This window comes from Emydura macquarii, unplaced genomic scaffold (genome assembly GCF_026122565.2).
Source record: "Emydura macquarii macquarii isolate MOO-44397 ecotype Brisbane River unplaced genomic scaffold, CSIRO-AGI_Emac_v2 contig_2473, whole genome shotgun sequence".
Taxonomy (NCBI): Eukaryota; Metazoa; Chordata; order Testudines; family Chelidae; genus Emydura; species Emydura macquarii.
The window spans coordinates 10,321,497-10,335,901 of record NW_027132610.1 but is presented as its reverse complement, the minus strand read 5'-3'; the positions used below and the strand labels follow the sequence as shown (position 1 = coordinate 10,335,901).

Sequence of the window (14,405 nt, the reverse complement as noted above, 5' to 3'; positions counted from 1 at the left end):
TGGAAGCTACTAAGCCAAGTATTTTGATAAGTAAAAGCCTGAAGCTAATATGCAGTAGAGAGCGCTGTTGTCTGAGGATTCCTTTTGTAAAACAGCTCAGCACACGCTCCCTATCTCCCTCCCTCTCTCTTTCTCCCCACAGCAAATAATCTCCACCCCTCCCAGTGGAGTTATAAATAGAGTTCTGCTCTACTCACCCTGCATGTGTGTCATCAGACAGATTTAAGAGCTTTAGCAGGTCATATGGTAGCAATTTTTAAAAAGTGAGAGTTTCATCTGTTTGCCTACGTTCAGAGGCGGATTAAGATTTATTGGGGCCCTGGGCACAAAGAACATTTGGGCCCCCCACACCCTGGGGGCCCAGGGGCACCAGAACCAGGAGGGCCATGGGCACCATGCCTCCCCCCACACTTTTAGAAGTGCGTGGGCCATGCCTGTCCATTTTTTAACATGGGCGTAGTAGCCTTGGCAGGTACGGAGCAGCCGTGGCATGGAAGTAGTTTGGGGGGACAGCAGGCATTGGCCCCCCAAACTGCAAGCCTCGTTCCAGAGACGACAGGAGGAGCGGTGCTGCACGTAGTTGCTGTCTTGGGCACAAAGCCCAGGTGGGGCTGTTATCAGCAGCAGCAAGACCGCAGGCAGTGAGCAAGGCTGAGTGGAGTGCGGTGGCCACTGAGGCCAGGCTGGGTAGGGCCTCCTCTCCCCATACAGAGCATGTCTGCAGGCCTCGGAGAGGGGACAGGAGGCTGGACTGAAGCCCCAGCCCCTGGATTACACCGGCAGCGGCATGCCCCAGGGGGCAGGGACACAGGCTGGGGGGCTGCTCTCCGGTGTCCCAGCCACCACCCAGGGCAGGTGGAGGGTCCCAGGCTCCCCACAGCAGCCCCAGATCCCTGGCTGGCTCTCATGGCCCGGCTCTGGCTCCAGCTCCAGGAGGCAAGGCCTTGGCAGAAGAGCAGGAGGCAGGGCCACAGTTCTGGCGCTGGTGGCCCCCCCACTTCTACACAGGTTCCGATGCTCCTGCGGGAGCCCCCAAATTAGCTGGGGCCTCTGGGCATGGGCCTTGTATTGACTTGTATGGACATGTTATTAGTGTTGTCAGCAGGGAATTAAACCCACTAATAGAGCAGGAGTTGTTAAATATGCGTTCTTTAGATTGTGTTCATAGCTATTAGTCAGCTTGCAATGTGGGCTCAGTGCTCCTGCCATTCATTTCACTAGTAGTTTTGCCACCAATGGGAGCATGAGGATCAAGCACTAAATGAAGATGACACGACAAACCAATTTCATCGTTTTAGATTGCTTTATTCAAAATAAAAACAAAACAACCTCAGAGATAATGGAGCCTCATTTACACTAATGCCCCTTTACACTCCTCTGGCAATTAACCCTGTTTTGGTAGTTTACAAAGGGCTTAGTATAAACGAGAATCAGGCCCAATCTCCAGTCATGCACTACTGGAGGTTTGGTTCCCATTGACTGCAATGAACGTTATATATGGGTAAGGATTGCAGGATTGAGCTGTGGGTTTTCAGGGCAACTAAAACTGAATGAAATTCAGCTGAAACATTTTTTGGCTGAAAAATGAAGATTCGGTGACACTGAAACATTTTGCTAATTCATATCAATTTCCCCAGATTTTTGGTGTAAAAAAAAAAAGGGGGGGTTGATGAGTTTTGTTTTGACAGTTTTGAAATGAAACAAGTTGATTTTTCTATTCAAAATGATTTTTCGTTTTGAGATTCCCTTCAATTTTATTTTTAAAAAATTAAAAAAGTTAAAAAGTGCTTGAAATCAGAATGGAATGTTTTGTTCAACGTGATTTTTTATTTTGTTGGTTTTTTAACTGTTTTAATTTGAATTGTTTTAATTAATTGGAAGTTATTACCCTTCCCAGGGTACACTGACTGTTCACAATCATTTTACTGTAGGAAAAAGGTTAAATCAAACTACAAAGCCCATAGAGCCTTAGATTTAAAGCAGTCTAAAAGGGTTTTAGGTTCATTTCTTAAACAGTTGAATTATAGCTGCTTCTGGATATTGATCTGTAAAGCACACTGACCCCATAATGCTGCAAAGAATTAAGGAATGAGAAGCAGTGGGGAGATGATGTTGGTTATAGTTTTTATATGCACTTCAAAGTCACTTCCAAAAATGAGGATAAGGTAATAGTTGAGGATCCCAGCAACAGACATAAGGAACAGGAATAATATGATGCGTTTTCCAAATATGTAACCAGGAGTGCTGAGGAGAAAGAGAGAGAGAGAAAAGTAATATATCAAAATGTATCACCTCACTTGAAAAGTGCCCAGCCTCTATAATAGCTGTCATTCAGAACAATTCAAATAGATCTCGGATGCTAAGATACCTGGGCCAAATGCCTAATTGACTTACACCCTTTCAACCCCATTAATTTCAGCACAGATGCACAGGTGTAAATCAAGTCAGGATCACTGTGGCCCACAGTGCTGAATTTATGCTGCTTCTTACTAAAGAATGCTCCATTTAAGGGACACGTGTCTTAGCCATTAAAGATGATTGTCACTGATTATATTTAAAACCTAATTCAATAATCTTGTGTTTTAATGGTATTAAAATTTATGGGGGTCAGTTTTGTACACATGTGGATAACTCACATTAACCTTAATAGGAACTGTGAGAATAGAACCGTTCTTTCACTTTGCAAATGGAGAAAGGTAATCACACAGACATACACTGAAATATCACTGTGAGTGGGTGTGCTCTGCAACCACAGTCCACAATATGTGTCAAGACCAAATTCCCCTGTTCTCAGAGTTTTGCTTTACTAACAAAGAAAAGAATAGTAAAATGACAGAAAGATCACCTCCCTTATTCCACTCCAGCATTTTGGGGCCCTGCCTAGCTCAAGTGTTGCCCTTTGTACTTCTTCTACTCCAGTATGTACTTGAGGATCTGTTTTTTTACTTTAAGTATTTGAGATAATTCAGTAAATAAACCTCTTCCTTCTTTAAACTACCAATGGGATCAGTCTCTGTCAATGCAAGTGTGTAAAACTAATGGGGCATAGTGATGGGAAAGTGGACCCTATACTTTGTTTTATTTATTCCTTGAGTTGTAAACTTTGTGCACTGATACACAATTGATCAAAAATGCAATCACCTACCAATCCAGACTGGCACCAGAATAGACGGAGGTGGCCTGAAGGTTAGCAAATCCAGGCTATTTTAGCACAAGGGTAGGGGTGTGTGTTCCAGCATCAAGAACCCCTTGTGGAAAATGTTTTGATGTAGCCCTTTCAAACCAGGAGCCAATTAGCTCTAGTACCTCTACCAAGTGCAACCCAGGGAGAGAGAGAGGTAGATTCTCAGTCAGGCAGGTTTCATAGGTCAAAAACACCACTTTAATCTCTGAATAGAAACTAATAGGAAGCCAGACCTGACCACAGAGCTCTAGCATGCTCCTAGATGAAACATTGCTTAAGAAGCAGGCAAACATATTCTGCTCCAGCTTAAATCATTCAAAATAAGCTTATCCCTGGTCTTGTCTGGGTTGAGCCTCAGCCATTTTGCTCTCATCCAAGCTCAGTCTGAACCAGACACAGGATAAGACGTTCAAACACACCAGCAAGGGTAGTTAAGATGGAGATACAGAAATAGAGCTTGTCTTCGCTGTAAAGCTAACTCAAGTTATAGCTTAAGTGTTGCCTCTAACTACTCCACTCACACACACAAACTCTTAATTTGAGTGCAGTGGTGTTTTTAACTTGTGTTGGCTAGCTTGTCAGGGGGTATAGTGTAAAGCTGGCGATAGCACAACTTATCTGCTGCTAGCACAACCACTCTGCAGTGTGGATGCAGGTCACCTGTGTGCTGCTAGTCCTCCAATGCCTTCCCACAATTACCCCTGTGTGGCTGGAAAGGACAGACAAGTTCTCCCACAATGCACAGTGAAAGAATTCATAGAGCATCTCATCTTACTGCAGTGTTAAGAACCATGGGATGTGTCCCCCAGAAGTCTTAGTGCCACAAATGAGTGAGTGTAGTGCCAATGTGGATACAGCCACTCCAGTATCATTTAACATTGTGGCTGCTACTACCTGAGCTAGGCTAACTTGAGCAGTGTAACTCAAGTGTAGCTAACTCAAGTTAACTCTGCATACATATTGAACCAGGGTGACAAGATGTCCTGCCCAGCAAAACATTTATCACCCAAACCACTTGTAAAGAGCTCCAGGGAATTCTTACCTCTGTGTCCTCTCTCCCAGATAGCCAACAAAGTACTTTTGCCTCACAAACAAGTACATCAATCCAGCAAAGGCAGAAGCAGCTGAAAGGGAGATCAAGCAACACATATTACAAGCTACCATCCAAGTCTCACATGTAGGACTCATTATCCATAGGGGTCTGAATTGCTGTTCATGCTGGATGGGGATAGGGGGAAACCCTGTATTCTGAGAAGCAGGATGAGTGGTTAGACCCAGAAACTGAAGAAAATAAATTCTGTGGAAAATTGCACAATATTTCTCTTCACCTTTGCAGAAAACATTGTGGGCCAAATTCTGCCCTCAGTTATGGCCATTAAAGTCCATAGGAGTGCTCCAATGTGAGGACCAGTGCTGGGACCACACACAGGGCCATGTTCTGCTTTTGAATGAGCACTGCACTGCACCTGTCTAAGAGCAGAATCTGGCACATGTTCTGGTATCATCAGAAGCCCTGAGCGTGGGGCAGCAGGTCACTGCACTACCCCAGCAGCAGACCAGGCACCATACTGTGGTCTGAAATTCAGCTTTCAGCACAAAGGTCTCATTTGTGTTTTAACACTGGTTTTTCCCAGGTCAGCAGCCTACCTGAGCCCAGTCAAGGGACTTCTGTCACCCAGAAACAATGATTTACGCCCTGGTTCAGCAAGGTACTCAAGTGTGTGCCTGACTTTAAGCATATGAATACTCCCACTGAATTAAATGGGACTGCTGCTCACATGCTTAAAGTTAGGCATGTGAGTAAGCACCTTGCTGAACGGGGAGCTCAGAAATGCAGGCTAGTCTAGATGGCAGCAATGAGCAACGCAGCTTTCACAAACACCCCTACATACTGGGGGACATCATTTCCCTGCAGCAGTCTGACAGCACTAATCTCCTGTGGCAGTGTCCTTCCAGTCTGTCCCCAGTAGTGGATTACAGGATGATTGAATGGATTGGCTTCTCTTGGCCCTGTGTTCTGAAAGGGGTCTCCCTAAATACTCTTGCTTCCAGTAGGAACCCCCACAGCCTCCTGCACTCCACATCTAGGAGCTGGATGGTTTTCTTCTAGCTCAGGGGTTCTCAAACTTTTTTTGCTGAAAATATTTCAGGCTGTGATTACAGCCCCTCCCCCCCCCCCCCCCAAAAAAAAAAAAAAAAAGTGATACTTCCTCCATGCCATACCACTCTTACTGGCATGCACTCGGGCTGACAGCTCGCGACCCCGCCATAATAACCTTGAGACCCCCTGAGGGGTCACAACTCCCAGTTTGAGAATCCCTAGCTGATGGATTTTGCTACCCAATAAGAATGATTTTGGGGCCCCAGGTTCCTGACCAAACTGGGCCATGTTTAACCTTGATCCATGCCTGTCTGTAATGTAACTTACAGGGGAGTGAACAGCTAATACATAAGCAACTGGAGGCTGCAGGCCTTTCCTGTCTGAACTCTGGCAGAGTGACCTCAGTCTGACCCTTGCTGAAGTAGTGGGAAAGGGAGGGGTCAGGTTAAGAACCTTTTTAAGAGAAAATATTAAACTGAACTTCAGAAGACACGAATTATATATGTTTATATATAGAAAGAGTTGAAGTACGTTACCTTGGCTACAAAGCAGCCCGGCACACCAAAGCACAACAAGAAACGTCGGGTATGCATCTCTGCAGTTTTGACTGGGAAAGAATTAAAAAGGGTGCGTTAAAAACATACCGAGAACAGGAAAAATATCTTTCTGCCTCAGAAACACAGCTACCGACTTGCACATGGCATATTTGGAGTTTTACCTCCCTGTTACTTCAGGACAATGAGGGGTGGTGTCCATCCACCACGTCAGCAATAGACAGCAGTGCAAAATGGATGGCATCTATAAAATTGAGCTCTTTCACTGCCACGGTTCATCATGTCTTATATACAAAATGCCCGACGTACTGTACCAGCTTGGGCAATTCGTGTAGTTCTGGTCCATATTAATAAAGTTATTGACACTCAAAACTCAATAAGGCAAAAGAGAGGATGGGAGTCACAGTTAAGAGGAGGCTCTTGTAAAATCCGCCTGGTTAGTTTTCTATAGCTTAGTAAAAAGGAATTAGTTACACAACTTTGTTTATAAGGAAATGTTGCTGTAGCGGCAAATATGCCTTTATAGGGCCTGGGATAGATACCCACACAGGGCAGTATCTTTATGTATTGCAAAGTACAGAGCACATTGCCAGTGCTTAACAAATAATAAATAATTAGTTAATTTTCTTTTCTTTCTTGGGTGGTAGTGAACTTCTCCTTTTCAAAGACAGTCATAAGTGACCCCGACAGCAAAGCAGCATGGCCTAGTGAATAGAGCACTAGTCAGGGACTCAGGAGATCAGAATTCTATTCCCAACTCTGCCTGTTGATCAGTTCACCTCTCTGTACCTGTATCTTGCCTGTTTAGATTGTAGACTCTTTGTGGCAGGGACGCTTTCTTACTATATGCCTGTACAGTACCATAAATACGTGATCTTGGTTGGAGCCCTTAGGCGCTATTATAATATACATAATAATGATAATAGAGAACAAGGGCCTGATCTGACATCAGTGAGAGCCTTCCCATTGACTTCAGTGGACTTTGGATCAAGCCACAAACGAAGGTAAAGATTAAACTCCACAGCGAAGGTCTTGCTCTCCTCCCCGCTTCTCCTACGTAATTTGCATACTCACTTGGCAGTGAAGACACGATCAAAGGCAGAAGATGCAGTCCGTGGGAAATTCTTGCCATTTTGGTGCTTGCTTTCATGCTCCACTTTGTTTGCAAAAAAGGCTGTTAAAGAAAGGCAGGTTTGTTTTGAGGTTTAAACTGGACATATTGTGCAAGCTCAGTATAATGGGCCAAGTTCTTCACTTGACAGCCAGGTATCCCAGAGGGGTGAGCTGGTGTAAACAGGAGCAGAATTTGGGCCAACACATTCTCATCAAGGTTTAACCAAGCACTTTAGTTCACAACTGTGACATGTCCCTTCTGAAGTCCCTCCACATTCTTCTGACAGTGCCTGTGGGGCCTCACTTCTGAGCCCAGTGCTCACAGAGAAAAAAGCTTATTTGCTGTTTTGTCTTCACATCACACAGCTCCATACCCAAACTGGGGAAACATGTATCAAACCCTTCTCTGAGTTACCCTTCACATTCCTGACATGTTCTGTAAAGCCCAATTCTCACCCTGCGTTGGAGGAGAAATCATATTTTACTGAGATCTGAGGGACTCAATCTGTCCCTCCCCAATGATACACCCAGAGGGGAGGGTTTTGCCTTTTATCTCTTTGGCTTCCAGATGGGATTGCTACTAGCACCATCCCAAATGCCTCCGAAGGCTGGATTAACAGCACAGCTGATTTGGGCTGGTTTTGTTAGGGCAGGCACCAGCAGATGAAATGTCCATAACTGATGGAGTGAAGATCAAAGCTTAGCTATATCACAGTGACCAGTATGTGGTAGGTCCCCATTTCCATTCATTTGGGTGGAAACAGGGGACTGGGTGGCAGCTATATTCAGCTTTTACTTAACCCTTACTCAGGGAAACTTCTGCTTCAATCAGTGAGAGTTCCTCTGAGTAAGGGCTGAAGAAAAACTGAGAAGGAGACTGAGGATTTGTATTTTAGGGATCGGTAATCTCTTTTTATAAATCTATGATACAGAGATCTCACACAGAAATCCCTGAATTATTTTTGATTTGTTTTGGCTCTCAAAGGACCTCTAACATGAACCCTTCCCAAAAAATGGGACAGATTTTTCTTTTGCACTTCCTCACTTATAATTTTGCTAATTTATAAATTGACACTGATTTAAATTTACTACTAGAGTCATCTCTAGATTACAGCAATATTAGGTGTTTACCTGCATGAAAACCCTGCTTTCCATGAGAATCAAAGTAAAAAAAGAGTAAGAACCAACTGGTTTTTCAAGGCTGATGCTTGTAGATCTTGGGGGAAGGCATCCACCACCTCATTTTGACATGAGAGTAGTTCAGCAAGAACAAATGGAAGTACTGTTATGCCTAAAAGGTGCTGATGACCTGCCATCAGGGGTCTTGTATGCAAGGCAGTCACAGACTTATTTAAATAAATGGGTGTGCTAAAGCACTTTCCTTTGTGCCCAACAGTAGGAGCATCTGAAATCCTCGTACAGTGCAAAACAGCTGGACACAAAGAAGGGAGCTAAACCCATGTGGCCAGGGGGAGAGTGTGGTGCTAATGGGAGCTCTCGCGATGCAAAACCAGGAGCAAGAGGCTGTAACAAAGCCCAGGATGAAGCATGGGAGAACTGGGGACAAAGCTTTCTCTGTTGAGGGGATTCATCTATGAAACACTCTTACAGAGGAGATCAGATGAATCCGAATTCTGACCCTCTTTAGGAAATACTGCAAAACCTCTCTTTGAGAAAGCTTTTCCATCACAAGTGACACTCACAATACAATCACCCTTACCAATACATTAACGACCTGCCCCCAAAAGTCCCACCCTATCCTACCCCAATCCAAGTTCTGACCCCGTAAAGGCAGAAATGCCAGAGACTCCATGAAGTCCACCCGGGACTTCATTATCATGATCGATTTTACGTGGAAGGCGCTCAGATGCTATGGTGATGAGTGCCCGTATAAAACTCTAAGATAAATAGACGCAGTTGCCATATGGCCTTGTTAAGAAGCAGAGGCTGGCTGGAGTAGCTGACTTGGGATTTCTGGAACAGCCTGTGTGATGTATGTTCCTACTGTTGCTTCAATATACAGGAAGACAGGGCTTCATGTATATTTCTGTGTGAAACTGATTTCTCATCCAGACAGAACCTCTCAAACATGCCTAAGAACTTTGCTGAATCAGAGAACTAGCAAGGATTCCAGGTATGGATAACACAACTTCTCCCATCAACGTTGCTTGTTTTTTAATCTCATATTCCTATAAGCTATTTTTTACTACTGTGACATTCCCCTCTGCAATCTGGACTGGTGTATAACTGCGTCACCTCAACCCCTCACTCCTAGAGCCCGTCTCGCACTGGCTATACTGTGTGAACCCCCACTCCTGGGTCAGCCCATGCACAGCCTCCTGCAAGCAAGCAGCTCTTACCCTAGTGAGAGAGTGCTTCTGGCCAGCCACTCATTCGATTATGTAATAAAATGACCCCAGTAAACTCCCCCAGGCCCAGATGCAACCCTAGGAACTGATGTCTTACAGAGTTCAGTGCTGCCCACTGCAAGCTTATGACCGTCAATTTATCAACTAAATTGATATGCACCAGCTCTGTCACTTTAAATCAGGGGTGGGGAACCTTTTTTCTGCCAAGGGCCATTTGGATATTTATAACATCATTCGCGGGCCATACAAAATTATCAACTTAAAAATTAGCCTGATGGTGGTACGCGGAAGATGGCTGAGTGTCCGCCGCCGAATTCCCCCCCGCCGCCGCCGCCGTGAAACCGCGCCGCCGCCTAATTCCCCTCTGCCGCCAAAAAGGGGCAAACGGCGGCAGGGTTTCGGCAGCAGGCACTGCCCCCCCTCCCCCCCCCCACGGAACCCCGCCGCCACTATGAAACTGCACCGCCGCCGAATTGCCCCCTGCGGTTGCCTTGCCAGGGCCAGACCAAATGATTTCGCGGGCCTTATACGGCCCGTGGGCTGGACGTTCCCCACCCCTGCTTTAAATGAAGTCTCTACACACACCCAAACCATATGCACTGTTTTAGATAAAACAATTAAGTTTATTAAGTACAGAAAGATTTTAAATGATTATAAGCCAGATTTAATTAAAAGTAAATAAAAGGCAAACCGCATTCTAAACTAAAAATAACACTTCAGAAGCCTTACAGTCTTAGATGGTTCTCACCACAGGCTGGTTGTTCAGCCTCCAACCAGGTTCCCTCCCCTGTGGACAGTCTTGATGTGTCTTGTAGATGGATTGCAAGAAAGAGTTCCTTACTGGGAGCAAAATGTCCCCCCTATTTCAAATGTCTCCGTATCCCCCTCTGGGGCCTCACATCCCCCCTTCAGGGACAGGTGACCAAAAGTATTCATGCCTGGTCCCCACCTCTGGAGTCAAGGATCATCAACTTATCCGATGCTTAGGTTAGTCCATTGTTCCTGGAAGAGCTGTGTTGTTTTATGCATGCCTTAGTGAGGTGTGAATTGCTTTTCTGCCTTTAGTGTTTACCTGGATCTGCCTCAAGCAATGTGAGACACATATTTGGGAATATTATGTAGCAGAGCCTCATAACCACACATATGACATTGCAAGAAACATACTACTATAACAATAATGTTCAGTGTGTCACGAGCATTCCAAAAACACCTTACATGACATACCTTGCATTAAACAATACACAGTTACACTATAAGCGTGAACATGAATGATACACAATCACACTATAAGGGTGTACATGGCATGCAGAGTGTCACAACTACACTTATCATCACTTTCATTATGGGGATAGCAGTCCAGGTTCAAAAAACACTATCGACAAAAGACTTTGGCAGAGGAGAAAGACATACAAGTCAGAAATAATCATTTAGGGCCATTACACTGCCCTTGATTGGCAGCAGAGAGCTGCAGCAGAACACGGAGGCAGAGCCATTGGGAGTTAAACACAAGCAGAGTCCTGAATGCCCTAAGTGTATGCTAATAATATCTGAACATGTGCCAAGGATGGAATCCCATTTTCCTTTAGCTGACTTAGTAAGTAAATATGGGGTAGTACTGGTTCCGGGTCTGAAATGCAAATTCAACTCACGTTGCCACTTTTTATGACTATTACATTTATTTTTAAATACACATACACACGGATCACACTCCTTGGTTCCTACTATGTTTGCCTTTCCCCTCCCTCCAACCTGTCTTACCCTAGATCCTGTGCCATACATAGTTCTGCCAGACCCAAGGATTTGGGTCAATAGTTTTACATTCAGATTTCAATGCTATATAAAATGTGCATGAGGTGGAACGCAGTGGTGGACTGATGGTGGGGGTGGGGAGGAGAGGGCCATGGCCCCTGGGCACCTGCTGGGCCTTCAGAGTTCTATCGCATGACATAGGACAAGGGCAGAGCATAGTGGGGGCAGCTGCCACGCTGCTTGGGGCTGGGAACCAGGGATTGGACCCGTGGAGGGATGAGGGCCTGCTGGTGCTGGGAGCAAATCTGGGCTCAGATTGACGGGATAGGGCAGGCCTGAAAGACAAAACCAGGTTAATCCCCAGCCCCCTGCAGCGCTGCACCCCTGCTGTCTGCTCCTTGGCCATGCCCCTGCAAGCAGCACCCCCTGAGCCATGTGTGTCTCCCCTCAAGCAATGTGCCCTGCCATCTGTTCCCCCCTGCCAAGCAGCGCACCCCCCCATTTGTTCCCCCAGGCTGTCTGCAACCCTTCTCCAGCAGCACACCCCCTCTGGCCATCTGTTCCCCTCTGTCAAGCAATGGGCCCCCCAGCTGTTCTGTCCCAGATGTCTGTTTCCCCCCCAGCAACACCGCCCTTGGCCAGCCGTCCCCGCCAAGTAGCGCACCCTTCGTAGCTGTGTATGCCTTTCCTCAAGCAGTGCAACCCCCTATCCATTCCCCTCTGTTAAGCAGCATGTCCCCCCAGCCATATCAGCCCTCCCAGCTGTGTCTCCCCCCACACCAGCAGCGCACTCCGCCTCGGCCATGTGTCTCCCCCCCCAGCAGTGTGGGCCCCTGGGCTGTGTCCTTCCCCCAGCAGCACAGGGCCCTCGGGTGAGAAGGACGGGGGGGAGGACAAATGCAAGCATTGGCCCCTGGGTGCCGGAGACCCACGGTACACCACTAGTGGAACAGGAAAAGACAAGTTTCCTGGGTGGGTTAAGTAAAGGAATTGTGTTAAAAGTGTATGTCTTTGCATTGTGTCTCTCCAAACATCTTTGGTAAAATAACTGGAAACGCACCTGGGAACATCTATGAATGGCACAGTGTGCCCTCATTACCACGGGCCAAATTCTGCCGTGAAATGTGAATGCACAACCACTGTTAATTATGATCTTTTATTTGTCAAGCATAGCAGTGTGCCCAGTGCTGGACAAAACAGAGTAAGGTACCATCCCTGCTTTAAGATTATCATATAAAAACCTGTTCCTGCAAACACTTAGTGCCTTTATCTGAAGGCAGAATTTGGGTGTAAACCACAAACCCATTTCTTTTGTGAGAAATAAGAGCTTTCTACAGGACTGCAAACACCACCACTGCTCAGCTACAATTTTGCTCTGCTTGTGCTGCACCCACCCCCTCTGCCAAGATAAGTAGCCCAAGAGTGATTTACCCTTGCCACATGCATTCAGTTCCTAAACTGCACATGGTGCCTGATCCAAAGGCCACTGAACACAATGGTAATCTTCCTACTGACGTCAGAGGGCTTTGGATCAGGCCCATAATGAGGATTTCAGATATGCATATCTCAGGTTGCCACCTCACAATTCCCCTTGAACTGGGGACAACATAAATGAAATCATTTTTAAAAAGCCACCTATCTGTGTGTATCCTGGGTCAAGTTTCCTGATTAGGGGATCAAATATGTATAAGACATGAGTGCCAAGTAAAAAGTTTGTAGAAGAAAAACATTTAGGTTTTCCTAAGGAACTTTAAAAGAAACTGAGCTCAAGAGATCAAATAAGATAAGCTCTGAAATATCTGATGAAGGATGTTTACAACATTCTCAGCTGTGAAGGGGTTAAAACTAGCAAAATGAAAGGCTGGAGAATGAGTTTCAGGAAAGTAGGATAACTAGTTAACACAAAAAATAACCAGGCCAGAACCTTTGCTGGTATAATTCAGTATAGTGCCATTGATTATACTTATTTACAGCAGCTGAGGATCTGAGCCACATTTCATGTCAGTCACTCAACTCCCTAACTCTCCCACACCCAAATGGGTCTGTGCTTATCTAGGACATATTTACCGAGACACAGATAGTGGCTGCTAATACTGACATATATTTAATAAACTTACTATAGTATACCAAAGATCAGTATCATGTCACTGCTAATATATCCGGCCACTATTTCAGAAAACAATATGCTAATGAGGGAAGGGGCTCGAAGAAGTTCTGAACCCAAGCATGCTCAGAAATGCGTGCTAGTGCACACATACACACACAACAGGAGAAAAAAACATATTAAAAGTAGGTCAATTTACAATTCAGATTCAATGTCTAATATTTACTAAGAATTCTCCACCCTTTTTCTCAGCTTCCTCTTAACCATTTATTTTAGGAGTATCTTTTCTTACCATTCTGGAGAACACTGAGAAGGCTGACTATTGCTAGGAGGACAATGCTTCCCAGCACTTCATGATCCATTTTGGCAGCAGGCTTGTCAGAGTGGACGAGGCAGCCCCTTCAGCAGCTCAGCCCCACAGAGTGCAAGAAGAGGAAGTGACAGCTCTCTTATCTTGCATCATGAAACATTTCCGAGGACTTCACAGCTAGGCACGACAGCACCTCTTATTTAGCAGTATATCAGTGTAGCATGGCCGCAGAGCATAGCTCATAAGCTCTTTGGTTGCCTCTTCCTTCATGTCTGGCTTAAATGTATCTACAGATGTTGTGCACAGTAACCTAAGGCAATCTGTAACTGACCCATAAGGATAACTACTACAGAGAGGCATCTTCTCTTCCTAAAAGCAGGGTAGCGGTGATACCTAAAGATCATCTGTTGGGTTAGCTGTGACAACTCTAGGAAGTCCAGTAGAAAGCAAATGGAGCTCTAGGCTGCAAGAGAGCAGCTGAGGTTGCCATGTCTGTGTCTGCAGGTGTCCCGGTACCGCAAGAGATATTAGGAGAAAAAAAAGTGTTTTATTGAACAGTCATCAGAACCAGTCATTACCTCATTTTCCCTTGTAGCCACCTCACCATCCTTGAATACAAATCCAGCAATGCTGTTGTCCATCTCACTGCTGCAGAGATCTTAATGGGAACAACATAGACCTCAGAGTCATAAAGCAAGAGCAAACTGGATTTTTTCCATCCACATGCCTGAGCAGAAAGGAGAAAGGTGTGGTAAACCCAAGTGTGAGGAAGGAACTACAGCTGTTCTCAGATAGAGAGAGACTCCTAGCAACCAAATTGGTAGAAGAAACAATCTGAACAATGGACACTTCTTAAGCAAATGTGTAATAGCATCAGTTATCCTGTGTCACCATATAAGACGATCATCATACTTCGGTTTG

The 14,405-nt window shown here is 45.4% G+C and overlaps 1 protein-coding gene across 1 annotated transcript; it reads right to left on the bottom strand.

Moving 5' to 3' along the window:
* Window positions 1-1,295: 1,295 nt before the first annotated feature.
* ALOX5AP (arachidonate 5-lipoxygenase activating protein) lies at window positions 1,296-13,572 on the bottom strand. The gene is made up of 5 exons (XM_067562741.1): window positions 13,467-13,572; window positions 6,914-7,013; window positions 5,822-5,892; window positions 4,227-4,308; window positions 1,296-2,244 (listed from the first exon to the last, which is right to left on the bottom strand). Exons 1-5 carry the CDS (start codon window positions 13,534-13,536, stop codon window positions 2,082-2,084), a joined length of 486 nt encoding a protein of 161 aa, XP_067418842.1. The 5' UTR covers window positions 13,537-13,572; the 3' UTR covers window positions 1,296-2,081.
* Window positions 13,573-14,405: the final 833 nt, after the last annotated feature.